This window comes from Eurosta solidaginis, chromosome 2 (assembly GCF_040869045.1).
Source record: "Eurosta solidaginis isolate ZX-2024a chromosome 2, ASM4086904v1, whole genome shotgun sequence".
Taxonomy (NCBI): Eukaryota; Metazoa; Arthropoda; class Insecta; order Diptera; family Tephritidae; genus Eurosta; species Eurosta solidaginis.
In genome coordinates this window covers 236,481,018-236,494,605 of record NC_090320.1, presented here as the reverse complement: position 1 = coordinate 236,494,605, position 13,588 = coordinate 236,481,018, and the positions used below count along the sequence as shown (strand labels likewise).

General features: G+C 40.2%; 1 protein-coding gene across 2 annotated transcripts; it reads right to left on the bottom strand.

Moving 5' to 3' along the window:
- Positions 1 to 2,770: 2,770 nt before the first annotated feature.
- On the bottom strand, positions 2,771 to 12,869 carry Atg4a (Autophagy-related 4a). Of its 2 annotated transcripts, none has more exons than XM_067767326.1 (7): positions 12,570 to 12,869; positions 12,070 to 12,465; positions 6,753 to 7,095; positions 6,604 to 6,683; positions 6,196 to 6,545; positions 3,972 to 4,365; positions 2,771 to 3,864 (listed from the first exon to the last, which is right to left on the bottom strand). In XM_067767326.1, the coding sequence occupies exons 2-7, from the start codon at positions 12,209 to 12,211 to the stop codon at positions 3,761 to 3,763; spliced, it is 1,413 nt and encodes a 470-aa protein (XP_067623427.1). In that variant the 5' UTR covers positions 12,212 to 12,465; positions 12,570 to 12,869; the 3' UTR covers positions 2,771 to 3,760. The 2 variants fall into 2 exon arrangements, with proteins under 2 accessions (XP_067623427.1, XP_067623428.1); XM_067767327.1 differs by having other exon boundaries at positions 4,230 to 4,365; positions 12,570 to 12,850.
- Positions 12,870 to 13,588: the final 719 nt, after the last annotated feature.

Genomic DNA, 13,588 nt, shown 5'->3' with positions numbered 1-13,588 from the left:
TCTCCATTTGCAAAGATTCTGTTTAACAACGAGGTAGGAAATGCCTCTTCATGACAATCATGTGGAAAAATAACAGGACACCGTTGATGACCTCGACGAATTATTTCGTTGACTTCTTCAGATCGCAAAAACTCATTATTCACGGTACCGATATCGAAGTCGTTTAAATAATCTGGACTTTGATACAGAGTTGGTGATATTGTTGGACTTTTTGAAGATGCATCTTCATCAGTGTCACCACGAAAACTTTACGATTTCGGATTCATGTAAATATACATTTTTGTTTGATGTTATTATTGTCTCCTCGCTGTTCGAAGGCCCAGGCAAAAAATCATTATCAATAGTCGAATCGGATGCGGAACCTGAATGGTTTTGAGCCAGCTGCCAAATGAAATATTTATTGTTAAATTTTAAGGAAAAGAACTTTTCAAATTATTTTTCACACTTCACTATAATAAAAAACGAAATGCAGATATTCGTTGCTTTTGAAATTCGGCTTAAAATTTGACTCTCCTGAATTAAAAAAAAATGTCTTAGTACCTCTAAATCGCGGGCCCCCTGAGAAACCCCGGGCCCGGGGGAATCCACCCCATTCCCCCCTCCCTCTCGTCGGGACTGCACGCAGCACACAAGCGGCTATCCAATTGCTTTGTAGGTAGATATGTAACTTTACACGCTTTTTCCCTGGAAAGTCTTCGAAAAAAGTTGTTAATTTTACAGCATGACTCATCAATAGGAGGGCCAAGAACTGTTGGTATTATCGTGCAGTCATCTGCGTAGGAAACCTTGGACACTTCTTCGGGTGGGGAAGGAAGTTTTGATATAACAATTTTAAACAAAAGTGGAGATAGGATACGACCCTGCGGCACTCCACACAAAACCGGTCCATCTATTGAGACTGGGAGGAAAAGTAGACACTTTCAAGTAACGTGCAGTGACGTACTGTGATTGAATGCTTCAAAAGCTATTTATAAGTCTAGCGTTTCGAATACTGTTCTATGGCGAGGTTATTTAATCAATCCGAAGTGTAGTTCTGTGTTGATGGCGTGGCGGTTAGTGCGGTTGCGGTGCTATTTAAGTTTCGAAAGCCATGGTGGTGGTTGGCAGGTCGCAGGTTTGGGGTGAAATAACGAAGCAGGCCGCCTTCAAGTGTCGCTTTCGTTAGCTGTTTGCCCAAACAAAACTGAGTGTGAGAGACGGGTGAATGCACCTTGGTGGAGTAAAACTGTGTCGCGTGTGCTATTTTCCCTAGGAAAAGATGCCTCTGGCAGAGTGCCCGGTGTTGTTGGGTGCGCGGCCTCGAAGCATGGTGCAAAAAAGCGACAGCCAGGGGATTCTCGTTGCTGAGCCCAGAGTGTTTTCGATCAAGAAAGGAATTGCAATAGGCTATTGTCTACTTCGTTAATTGGCGCTTAACCGTTTAAATGTCCATGCTTCTGCACCATGTAGCAGGACAAGTACGATAGATGACTTGTAGAGAGAGCATGATTTTCGTTTGTCGAGAGAGGAATTTACACCCAATTGCATGCCTCGTCCAAACTAGCGTTGGGCTGATGTCACAAACGTATATATTCTGTACTGGCAATCGGCGCACAGAAAGCTAGGGACTAGGAATATGTTTTCCCGACCCACCTCCGCGCTGGTGCCAGAAGAAGACGGGCGCAAGAACTGGTGCTTGGTTCTTGCTATGGTTTGCTGAGCAGGAGTACTGGCGGTAGAAGGGCGTTAATACGCAAGCGGAACGTCCTAGACGGGAACAGCCAGGTGCCACCAAAGTTTTATAAAACTGCCGAAATCGACGAATACTGAGATCTAGCCCAGAAGTCCCCGTGCGATGCAACCGCCTTTTACATGTGACACACTGATAACATAGCGACCGTCCCAAATAAACTCGTTATCTGCCGGTAACGCAGCAAAAGCACTTCTCTGTGTCGGGGTTAGGTTCAACATATTCCCGGAGAAAGAGAGTATCGAGCAGTTCAGTCAAAGGATCTGGTTCACGGATTTGTGCAATTTTTGGTATGGAATCAGAACATTAAATGGGGTTACACTGAAATGACAGCCCTTGGACGGGAGAAATCCCGAGTCGCTCCGATGCATTCTATCCGCACGGTATGTTTTACATAGAACTTCGGGTCTGTGAATTTTAGTCGCCAATTACGACAGCGCAATAATTTAAATGTGAGCTTGGAAAAAAAGGAAATAAAATTCAATCTACAAACACAAAACCTTAATTGATTTTAATTTTATTAATTCTGCAGAACAAAGAACTTATTTATCAAATTATGGAAAACGTTAAAGCGGACATAAATGGCGAGAGGGGCTTTGTATAGGAACAGTTTATACAAGTTTAAAAAAGGGGTGTGACAAACACGTTTTCATAATAAGCAATGAAGTCTTAAATTTTAGATCGCCATTAGTAACTTATAAAGCTGTGCACATACATACATACGAACAAATGTGAAACTTAGTATCTAAAACATATGAAAATGCATTTAGAGCGTTCATATAATTATTTCTCTTAGAGATCGCGTGTCGAATTGAAACATTATTTTATGTCACATAACGAAATACAATGAAATATGTAAATATTTCACATGCACAGATGGGCAAAACATACTCTAAACGGTTTTTTCATACAATCGTATTTATTTTGATTATTATTTTAAAAATCAATTTAAAGTTATAAATAAGATTTAACTAGCTTATATTTGTATATAGTTTTCCGCCTACAAACCAGTCTGGATATAAATACAATAAATAAACCATGTTTTTACTTTTTTATTTTTTAGTTAATTTTTTATTTATTTGCATTTGTACAAGCACACAATTAATTATTATTTAAAAATTGTTTACATATATCGTTCTTTGTTTTACATATTTATGCATTTTATTTTTATTTTTTATATTAAAGTATGTTTCCGTTATTGCATAGGCTCTAACACACATAAATTGTTTTTGTTAGTTTATTTATTTGACATACAATCTTATTGGATAGTATTAAGATTCTTTTACAATTTTTCATTTTTATTTGTGTGTGTATGTTTGAAGTGGTTTCTAAAATTTAATTATAAAAAATTCATGCTACATTATTAACTATTTTAGTTTTCAACGCTTATAACGCGCGCTGAGTTACATTCCTCAGAATGTCTACTGAAAACTCTTACATTGTGAATTTTATGTCTATGTGGCCAGTTCCAGTTTCCACAAAGAAACTTCGAATTCATTTTGACTGCAAATCTTATGGTGTTTTTTGCTGCTGGGTGAGGGACGCAACAAATTAAGTGGGGTTACACTAAAATGATAGCCTTTGGTCGGGAAAATTCCTTAGTCGCCCCAATACATAGAACCGGCTGCCTTGGGAAGCGTTTTTTTTTTTCTTTTTGCTGCTCTAGTAATTTACCATATGCATGTAATTAGCGAGACTTGCTCAAATTACTTTACACAATGGTTTTTCTCTAATATCAATAACAAAAATGTGGTAATTTACTTTTGGTTGAAGTTTAAAAAAACGTGTTTACTTAAAACAACTGTTAGCATTTGAAAACGCAATTTACAAAATTATTACAATATTTTTGAATGAACTTGCAATTTTGTGTAAAAAAGAACAACAATACATACATAACTATAAATAATAAATGAAAAATTTATAAAATCGTCTAAAGTAAAATGCTTTTTTTTCAATTAATGCATATTTTGAAACATAAAATTAGGCATACAAAACTTTAGAAATATTTTTTTCCTATCGAATTTTTTAAAACTATGAAATTATCTCAAATTCATCATCGGAATCTGGTTCCGCATCGGCATCACAGCCATTACTTGTCAAGCCAGAGGCATTTACCTGATACACATTTTCGAAATCTGCAAACAAAAAAAAACAAAAGTAATTAAAACTTTATTATCAATCAAAATTCTATACATTATTTATTAGTAAAAGCGAAAATTAGTAAATTATATAATTTAAAGACCTTCAGAATCACAAAAACTTAAAGTTCGATTCTTGTAAAGATTCTTATAATTTTCGATGACTGCCGCCGCCGCCTCTGTTGCTCCCGTATTAGCGCGTGCCGTTGTTGCTACTGTTTTTGCTATTGTTGTACATGGAGTGTTACTTTTGGTAGCATCACTAGAGGCAGCGCACGAAGCTGTCGTCATAGATGTAGAGGGCGTTCTGCAGTTTAACAGCCCTCCAATAGAGTTTAGCGTAGTAAAATTGGATTCAATACCTGCCGATGTGGACACCCATTCTTGTGAGCGTGTTTTTGCGATTTCGAGCAGTGGTTGCGTGCACGCGGCCAATACTTTTGTGCGTAGGCTATCGAGTAGAACTTCGAAGTTGAGGCGTGATTTGCAGAGGAAGCACTATGGGAGCATAAAAAATAATTTATTATACAAGCAACAAGAAAGCTCGAATAAGAGATAAAAAAATTTTGAAATTTTATATTTAGAACTTAAATTAAAAATATTTTAAACTAAAAAAACTAACTTAAAACTAAAAGAACAAAAAATTTAAAAATTGATTTAAACTTTCAATAGAAAGGGTATATTCTAAGCATTAAATATAAAAAAAAATAATTATAAACTAAACATTTTAAGAATTGTTTTTGTTTTCATCGGCCTACTGATAAAAAATTCAAGGTTCGATTCGAGCTCAAGGCCAGAACAATAATTTTTATGATTATTGTTTTTTTTTTCGAACCTTGAAGCCTTTATCAATATGCCGATAAAACAAAAACAATCGTTAATAAACCAAGAGTACATAGAAATGTCAATAAAAGTAATTGACAATAAACAGAAATCCAGCTACATCAGTGATTTGCAACAGATGACACAACGGTGACTAGATATACATAATTGGTAAAGAGGAGTAGAAGTAGCAATTTATCAGTCAAACAAACCACCGCTGTATAGCTGAATGGTTAGCACAGCGTGCCTAAAGCGTACTGATTTCAAAGGCTTAGCACCCTTCGAAATGGATCTATCTACACAGCTATGGCAGGTTGTCTGAAAAATGTTCTACCTTTTATTCCAAAAATAGAAAACAATTTTTCAAATTTAGAAAAATTAAATAAAAAAAACAATAATTAACATAAAAATTATTGTTCTGGCCTTGAGCTCAAATCGAACGTTGAATCCTGTAAACATTTTAAGTTATTAATTAAAAATAAAAATATTTTATTTAGAAATTGAACTTTCAGTTTAAGACTAAAGGAAATACTTAAAATTCAAAATCGAAATGAAAAAAAAAATTCTAAGTTTAAATCTTATTAAGGTCAAGAACAAAATTAAATTTGTAAGCAAAATCAATCCAAATGGACTGCTGATTGGAATATCACCCTATCTCGGCCATCATTTCGAAAACGCTCTATCTCAGAATTCGGTTGAAGAACTCCCTATCTCAGATTTTGCTTCAAAAAGGCCCTATCTAAGCTCAAGCTCAATACATTTTGACATTGGCTGTGGTCAAACCATTCTGAGACACGACGCTATCATGTTTTCTGAGGACGTTGTTGAAACAAATTCTGAAATAAGGTGATATTCCACTTAGCAGTCGAAATTGAAATGAAAATCAAGCTCAATTCAAAAATGAAAAAAAAAAACACTGCAACAATTTAAATGTTTACATACATATGTGAAAATTTAATTTTCAGCTTAATACTAATAGCAATTGATTTATATTGGAACGATTTTGGGTCATCTCTTGTCAAATTTGGTTTCGAGACAACCATGGCGCAACGATACAAGGTGGCAGCATGTATCATTGCGCTATGGAGGCAACTAACAGCAATATCAAACATCAAATTCAAAATCAAAATTAAAATCGATTTTAAAAATATATAAAGTCGAGAACAAAATAAAAATCATAGCAAAAAAATTTTAGCAAAAAAGAAAGTAAAACGGAAATTAAAACTATTTTCCGGAAAAGAAATCCAATTTATAAAGAAAAGTGAATGATATTTGAAAAAAATACTAAAAATATGTAGCTGAACTTAAAAAAAAATTTTTTTATAGCAAATCCATATTCATAAAAAAAATTTATAAAGCTTTTTATGATGTTATTTCTATACGAATTTCCTGTCATAAGAGCTTCATAAACCTTTTTTAATGAATAAAGGGGAAAGAGAACGAAGAAGAAGACCAAAAGACAGTTTAAAATCAAAATTGACTTAAGATATATGTATATACTCATACCATCGCCATTGATGGATCCATTTGTTCAAAACTTATGCGACCAGCATAACGCTGATGAAATGTAGCATCGAAATCAATTTCATCTTGTGATGTCTTCTGACCCACTGAACCAGAACGCTGTGTTGTATGTGGATCGAGAAATAAAACTTCATCATCCACATAGCCAACAAAATATAAAGCTTGATTTGGACGTCCACCGATCATGCCACAACTACCCGCTAACTCAAAACAAGTTTTAAGTGCAGGTATATAAATGGGATTTATATCACTTAGACCCAAACGTAGAGGAATGATGAGTAATAAAGGCTTCCATGTATCATCATTATTGGGATTTTCAAGGCAAAGTGAATCTATGTAGCAAAAATAAAAGTAAGTTAGTTGAGATGAGTTTATATTTCCGTAACTCACATATATCATCAGTCACTATTGTATTATCCATTGCCACATGTACGACTATAGAGCACCAGTCATCGTAGCGTACGAGTTTTCTAAGTAGGGAGCGAGAAAAATGGTGAGTTCGAAAACTGTTTACGTATTATTTGACATTGGCTACTTACTTCAACACTTGCGCCACTGTGTTGGGACCAAACCACTGTCCCACTTTTTTATCCTCCGAATCGCCCATCAAAGCAATTTGATGTATTGAGAAAAAGCTTTTGCGTGAATCTTCAAAACGATTTACGATTTTTAAATATGTCGCATCACGAGTTTCTGGCGTCCAAAACCAATCACGTCCAAGATGTAAATCAATTAAGGCTTGTGCCAATACCATTTGGCCACAACGTAGCATGCAGCCCCAGCCTTTATCGGTGGTTAATTGTGGCGCGCCCAAGGGAACGAAACCACGTCGGTAGGTACACCAGAGACGGGATTGTATATCGCGGCGTATTAAATCGAGCTCTGTTGAGACAGAATAATTCAGGTTTTATTATTTCATATGAAAGCACAATCAGATATTTGGGATAAAGCGTAGTTTTAAATCTGGTATTAATAACGTACGGCGACAAGCAGGGAGTCCCTGATTCGAAACCGAAAAGATAAAGCCCAATTTGGTCGACTTTTCGCCTGCTTCTGTCCCTTAATACGGTCATAGGAACCATTAAAGGCCGGTTTCCGCTGTAATTAGCCCGTTCAGGTTTGGTGTAACCCCAAGCCCAGTCCCAATTCCGTTTTGCATTCTTTAACCGTCTCAGCCGTTAGATCAGTTTGGCACAATTTGCTCGTCCTCGTTTCACGCCACCTGTTATTTATACGGCCTCGTAATGTGCTTATTACCACACGTTGGACTACCGCAGGCTAAGAGCTCATTTGTGGATTAGGGGGCTTAGAATATATCCGCAGCAGGTATGTCTGTCATGATAGGCAAATAAAGTACCAAATTGATTCAAGGGGTTGTGTAACGCAGCCCTTTCAAGGGGTTGCCAGTGCAATATATAGCTTATCCAACCCCAATGGCAACCTCACCTACCCGTGGCGCTTCCCAAGGCTGTCGGTTCTATGTACCGGAGCGACTCGGGATTTTTCCCGACCAAGGACTGCCATTTGAGTGTAACCCCATTTAATTTGTTGCGTCCCTCCCACAAATTGTCATCCTCCCAGCAGCTCCATGCAGCGGGACTGCTCCATATTCTCTTGCTCCGGGAAGGTATCGAACTTAATCCGGGGTGTTGTTGTTGTTGTTGTAGCAATGCTCGCCCCACCTAATAGCCGCGACCGATCACAAATTGTCATCAATATCCTCTAACGGGAGCCCAAGGAAACTTGCCGTTTCAACAGGGGTTGACCATAAGGAAAGGGGTGTTAGAGGCGTTGGTTCCACATTACAATTGAAGAGATGGTTGGTGTCATGTGGGGACACATTGCAAGCATTGACATTTTGTATGTCAGGGTTGATTCTGGATAGGTAAGAGTTTAACCTGTTACAGTATCCAGAACGAAGTTGAGCAAGAGTGACACGCGTTTCCCTGGGGAGTATGCGTTCCTCTTCCGCAAGTTTTGGATAATTTTCGTTAAGTACTGGATTCACCGTGCAATTCCCGGCATAAAGGTCCGACGCCTGTTTATGGAGCTCACCAAGGACTTGCTTGTGTTTTTTCACTTCATACGGCTGAGTTCTCAGGTGCCGTATTTCCTCAAAGTGCTTACGGAGATGACTCCTTAAGCCCCTAGGCGGTGCTGGTTCATCAATCAGATGTCTGTTGGGATACCCAGGTTTCTGGGTATTCAACAGGAACTGTTTGGTCAGCATCTCATTTCTCTCCCTGGTGGGGAGTATTCTCGCCTCATTTTCCATTTCTCGGGTATGGCAAAGGTGGAGAGAGACAGGTTGAAGACATGCGCTAAATATTTGAACCCCTCTTTCCCTAGGTTTTTAAGCATCGGCATGGCTATGCCGTCTGGGCCCACTGCTTTGGATGGTTTAGCACGACCAATGGCGTCCTCAACCTCTTTAGCGGTGATGGTGATTGGTGACGCGCTGAATTTGTGTTTATGTGCGTGTCTATTGGCTCTCCGTCTATCTTTGTCGACCGTAGGATGCATTATATATTGTCGGCAGAAAGCGCTCGCGCATTTTTTCGCATCCGACAGCACCTTATCGCCAAAGGCGATGGAAACTTTGTCTTTGTGCTTAGTCGGATTCGATAGGGACTTTACGGTGGACCAAAGTTTACCCACACCGGTAGAGAGGTTACAACCTCTTAGGTGCTCTTCCCATTTCGCCCGCTTGTGTTCATCTACAAGCAATCTGATGCGGTGGTTTATATCCCTTATTTGGGGGTCGCCTGGATCAAGCTGTCTTATAAGGTCACGTTCTCTCGCTAAGTTTGCGGCCTCCGCCGGGAAGTGGGGCCGGATTTCGGGAATTCTCCCGGCGGGAATGAAATGTGCCGAGGCGGATTTAATGACCTTACGGAAGGCACGCTCCCCTTGGCGGGCATCAGTCGGGATAGGGAGGGCAGCTAGGCGGCTGTCTGTAAAGGATTTATATTCTTCCCACTTTCCTTTTTTGAAGTTTCTGAAAGTGCGTTTTTCAGTGACGATGAAGTCGGCGTTACGCTCAAGCGAAATAAGTATGGGCAGGTGGTCGGATGCCAATGTTACCATCGGCTGCCAGTTGACGCAGTTTACGAGTTCTGCGCTCACGATTGAGCGAGCTGTGACAGCTTCCCACCATACGTGTGGGGGCGTCTCCTCTCCTTCTTTGTCGGATGCAGAACCGGCACTTTCCGGTAACAAGCACCATTAAGGTACTAGCCGAAAAATTTAGGGAATGATTTGGAATGACCACATGAAACCTTCGAGGTCATAATGCACTCCTACCCCCTAGATCCATTGGAAACTTGGGGTCGTCAGAGCCTCGGCTGTTAAAGAAACAGGAACGCATACTCCCCAGGGAAACGCGTGTCACTCTTGCTCAACTTCGTTCTGGATACTGTAACAGGATAAACTCTTACCTATCCAGAATCAACCCCGACATACAAAATGTATGCCCCGCTTGCAATGTGTCCCCACATGAAACCAACCATCTCTTTAATTGTAATGTGGAACCAACGCCTCTAACACCCCTTTCCTTATGGTCCACCCCTGTTGAAACGGCAAGTTTCCTTGGACTCCCGTTAGAGGATATTGATGACAATTTGTGATCGGTCGCGGCTATTAGGTGGGGCGAGCATTAATACAACAACAACAACAACAACATAGACGGAGAGCCAATAGACGCGCACATAAACACAAATTCAGCGCGTCACCAATCACCATCACCGCTAAAGAGGTTGAGGACGCCATTCGTCGTGCTAAACCATCCAAAGCAGTGGGCCCAGACGGCATAGCCATGCCGGTGCTTAAAAGCGTAGGGAAAGAGGGTTTCAAATATTTAGCGCATGTCTTCAACCTGTCTCTTTCCACGTTTGTCATACCCGAGAAATGGAAAATGGCCAAGGTGGTCCCGCTACTAAAGCCTGGGAAACCAGCTAACATAGGAGAGTCGTATCGTCCGATATCTCTCCTATCGCCAGTAGCAAAGACGCTTGAAGCCATTTTGCTCCCTTATTTCCAAGCAAATTTGCAGCTAGCCTCTCATCAGCATGACTTCAGAAAACTCCATAGCACTACCACCGCGCTAAATGCCATTAGCACCCAGATAAATTGCGGTTTAAATCAATACCCCCACCATAGAACAGTACTCGTAGCGCTAGACCTGTCAAAAGCTTTTGATACGGTCAACCATGGCTCGTTACTGCAGGACCTGGAAGGGTCTACCCTTCCCCCATGTCTTAAAAGGTGGACCGCAAATTATCTGGGTGGTCGGCAGGCATCGGTGCAATTTAGAAACGAAACATCAAAACCATGGAGAATTGAACAGGGGGTGCCACAGGGTGGTGTCCTATCCCCACTTTTGTTTAATTTCTACATATCTAAGCTACCTTCACCACCTGAAGGAGTCACAATCGTTTCCTACGCCGATGACTGCACAATAAGGGCCACAGGCCCAGGCCCAAAGATCGATGCGCTATGCAATAAAATAAACGGCTACCTCCCTGATCTCTCCAGTTTTTTCGCCTCGCGAAACCTGGCATTATCACCGACTAAATCTTCCGCGACCTTATTTACAACATGGACGCCCCAAATGTCGACCATTTTGAACATCCACGTCGATGGCACTACGCTACCGACTGTCCTACACCTCAAAATCTTGGCTGTGACGTTTGATCAGGATCTACATTTTGGTGAGCACGCAGCCGCAATTGTTCTGAGAATTCAGAGCCGTAACAAAATCCTCAAATCCCTACGCTCATGACTACATACAAAGCAATTAGCCAGCCGATTACGTGCTACGCGTCACCCATATGGTCGCCAAGCCTAAAAATCACCCACTGGAAGAAACTACAGGCCTGCCAAAATACTGCTCTCAGAATCGCCACGGGCTGTCTTCTTATGTCCCCAGAACACCATCTGCATAATAAGGCGAGAATACTCCCCATCAGGGAGAGAAATGAGATGCTGACCAAACAGTTCCTGTTGAACACCCAGAAACCTGGGCATCCCAACAGACATCTGATTGATGAACCAGCACCGCCTAGGGGCTTAAAGAGTCATCTCCGTAAGCATTTTGAGGAAATACGGCACCTGAGAACCCAGTCGTATGAAGTGAAAAAACACAAGCAGGTCCTTGGTGAACTCCATAAACAGGCGTCGGACCTTTATGCCGGGAATTGCCCGGTGAATCCAGTATTTAACGAAAATTATCCAAAACTTGCGGAAGAGGAACGCATACTCCCCAGGGAAACGCGTGTCACTCTTGCTCAACTTCGTTCTGGATACTGTAACAGGTTAAACTCTTACCTATCCAGAATCAACCCTGACATACAAAATGTATGCCCCGCTTGCAATGTGTCCCCACATGACACCAACCATCTCTTCAATTGTAATGTGGAACCAACGCCTCTAACACCCCTTTCCTTATGGTCCTCCCCTGTTGAAACGGCAAGTTTCCTTGGACTCCCGTTAGAGGATATTGATGACAATTTGTGATAGGTCGCGGCTATTAGGTGGGGCGAGCATTGCTACAACAACAACAACAACAACCGTCAACATCGATATCACTCCCCAGGGCCTTCGGGAAGTTTCCTTATCGCTACCACAACAACATGCTCTTTTGTTAGCATGCTACAATAACTGCTTTTGCGGCCAAACTCTGCCTTAACAGCGTTTAACACTTTTCAAGTTTTGGGGAAATCAGATGCAGTGAGTGCTCCTCTATTGAAATACTATGATTATTATTATCAAACAATTGTTGCAATTTTTTTCCCCTTTCCTAGGCTTTGCTAAGATTTTTTTCAACATTTAGTATTAATTCAGTCACTCTATACTCACCCTGTATTGCATTATAACGTTTGCCAATAACCCAAACTGTTGTATTTAATTTAGGAATATCATCTGGTTCACCAACTGCTCCAGCAACAGCACCGGCCAGAACACCGTCTGGACCTAAATATGTTTCGAATACGCTGTCCATTTGGCGTGAAACATTAGTGTAAAATGCAATGAAACGATCGATTTTTGCAATGCACTGCAAACGCAGATAATAGGCACATGGACTTTTTTGATACAGTTCGTCGGGGTGCAGACGGATCCAATGGTATTCTACCGCCAGCACAAGTATACTAATGATGACGCAGACACTCAAAGTTATTAAAATGGGCGTTAGCACCCACCGGCTGCTAAAGCAGCAAACGTCCACAAACAATGGTAGAATTTTGGAAAATTCAACTGAAAATCAAGAAAATGGTATTAGCTTTCACAAGTAGACCAATCTCGAATAAACAAGCAATAACAACAAACAAAAAACTGTTGATAAAATGAAAATCTTTTACCTTTATATCAACCACACTGCGTATGTGTGTATGCGCCCTTGATCTGTTTCTTGCTTTCAACCTGGTTACTGTTTATCTGACAAATACTTTTATTTCTTGTAGCAATGATCAACTCGTACTTGACTTGCTCTTCCCTATAGCAGGAGCATTGACAAAAATCTTAAACAAAGGCAGTTTTTTTCTACGTACTCGAGTCGTTTATGATTTTCCAGATTTTACCTGCTCATTATGCGATTGAAATAAAAACAAAGAATAATAATTGCTTCCTCTTTGCGCAAAGCCATTCACTATGGATGATGACTAAAGTGAGCATTGTGAATTCAAAAGTAATGGGTACGATGGGCTACAATGTTTTAATAAATTGCAAAACGGGTCGACTGCTAATCACACACAAATAAAAATGTGCAACACGGGTCGACTGGCTAATAGGCGTCTAAATCACTAGGTGTGTCAGACGACTTGTCTTGACCTCAGTATTAATAATGTGAAGACGAAAAAATAATCGTACTAAAGATATTAATCCGAACAAGTAAAGGTGTCTAAGTTCGGGTGTAACCGAACAATAGCCGTGTCTTTTTTTTACACGTGTATACGTTTCGTTTGCGTGTGAAAAAACGCCTATTCTCGCTTAGATAATTCTTAGGAGACAGACCATCTAGCGGCAGTGGTTAAACAACTAGCTACAGCACAGGGTGTCCCGAAAAGCGGAGACACAACCCTCTGTTGTATTTCCTGTGTATAACATATTTTTGAATCAGTTGTGATAAATAGTGGAAGCGCATAGAATACATAGAATTAGTGCAGAGGGTGAAACACAGACGAATATTTCAGTTACATCTGAGTATAATGCGTATTGAAATTTGTAGTACTAATTTTATGCGCAAAAATTTCAGAGGTGTATTTGTCGCTTAGCAGTCCATATAAAGTTTAAGCGTAAACGGATATACGCGTGTTAAAAAACACGGCTATCTCAATGAAATTTGGTACGTAGGTTCCTGGGACTTTACCACGCCCACTTT

Excerpts from the sequence above, each read along its gene's own strand:
- Atg4a (XM_067767326.1), bottom strand. The coding sequence starts at position 12,211 with ATGGACAGCGTATTCGAAACATATTTAGGTCCAGACGGTGTTCTGGCC. Across the intron at positions 4,366-6,195 it reads TGGATCCATCAATGGCGATG|TGCTTCCTCTGCAAATCACG; the intron begins GTATGAGTATAT and ends ATGCTCCCATAG. Across the intron at positions 3,865-3,971 it reads AAGTTTTTGTGATTCTGAAG|ATTTCGAAAATGTGTATCAG; the intron begins GTCTTTAAATTA and ends TTTTGTTTGCAG.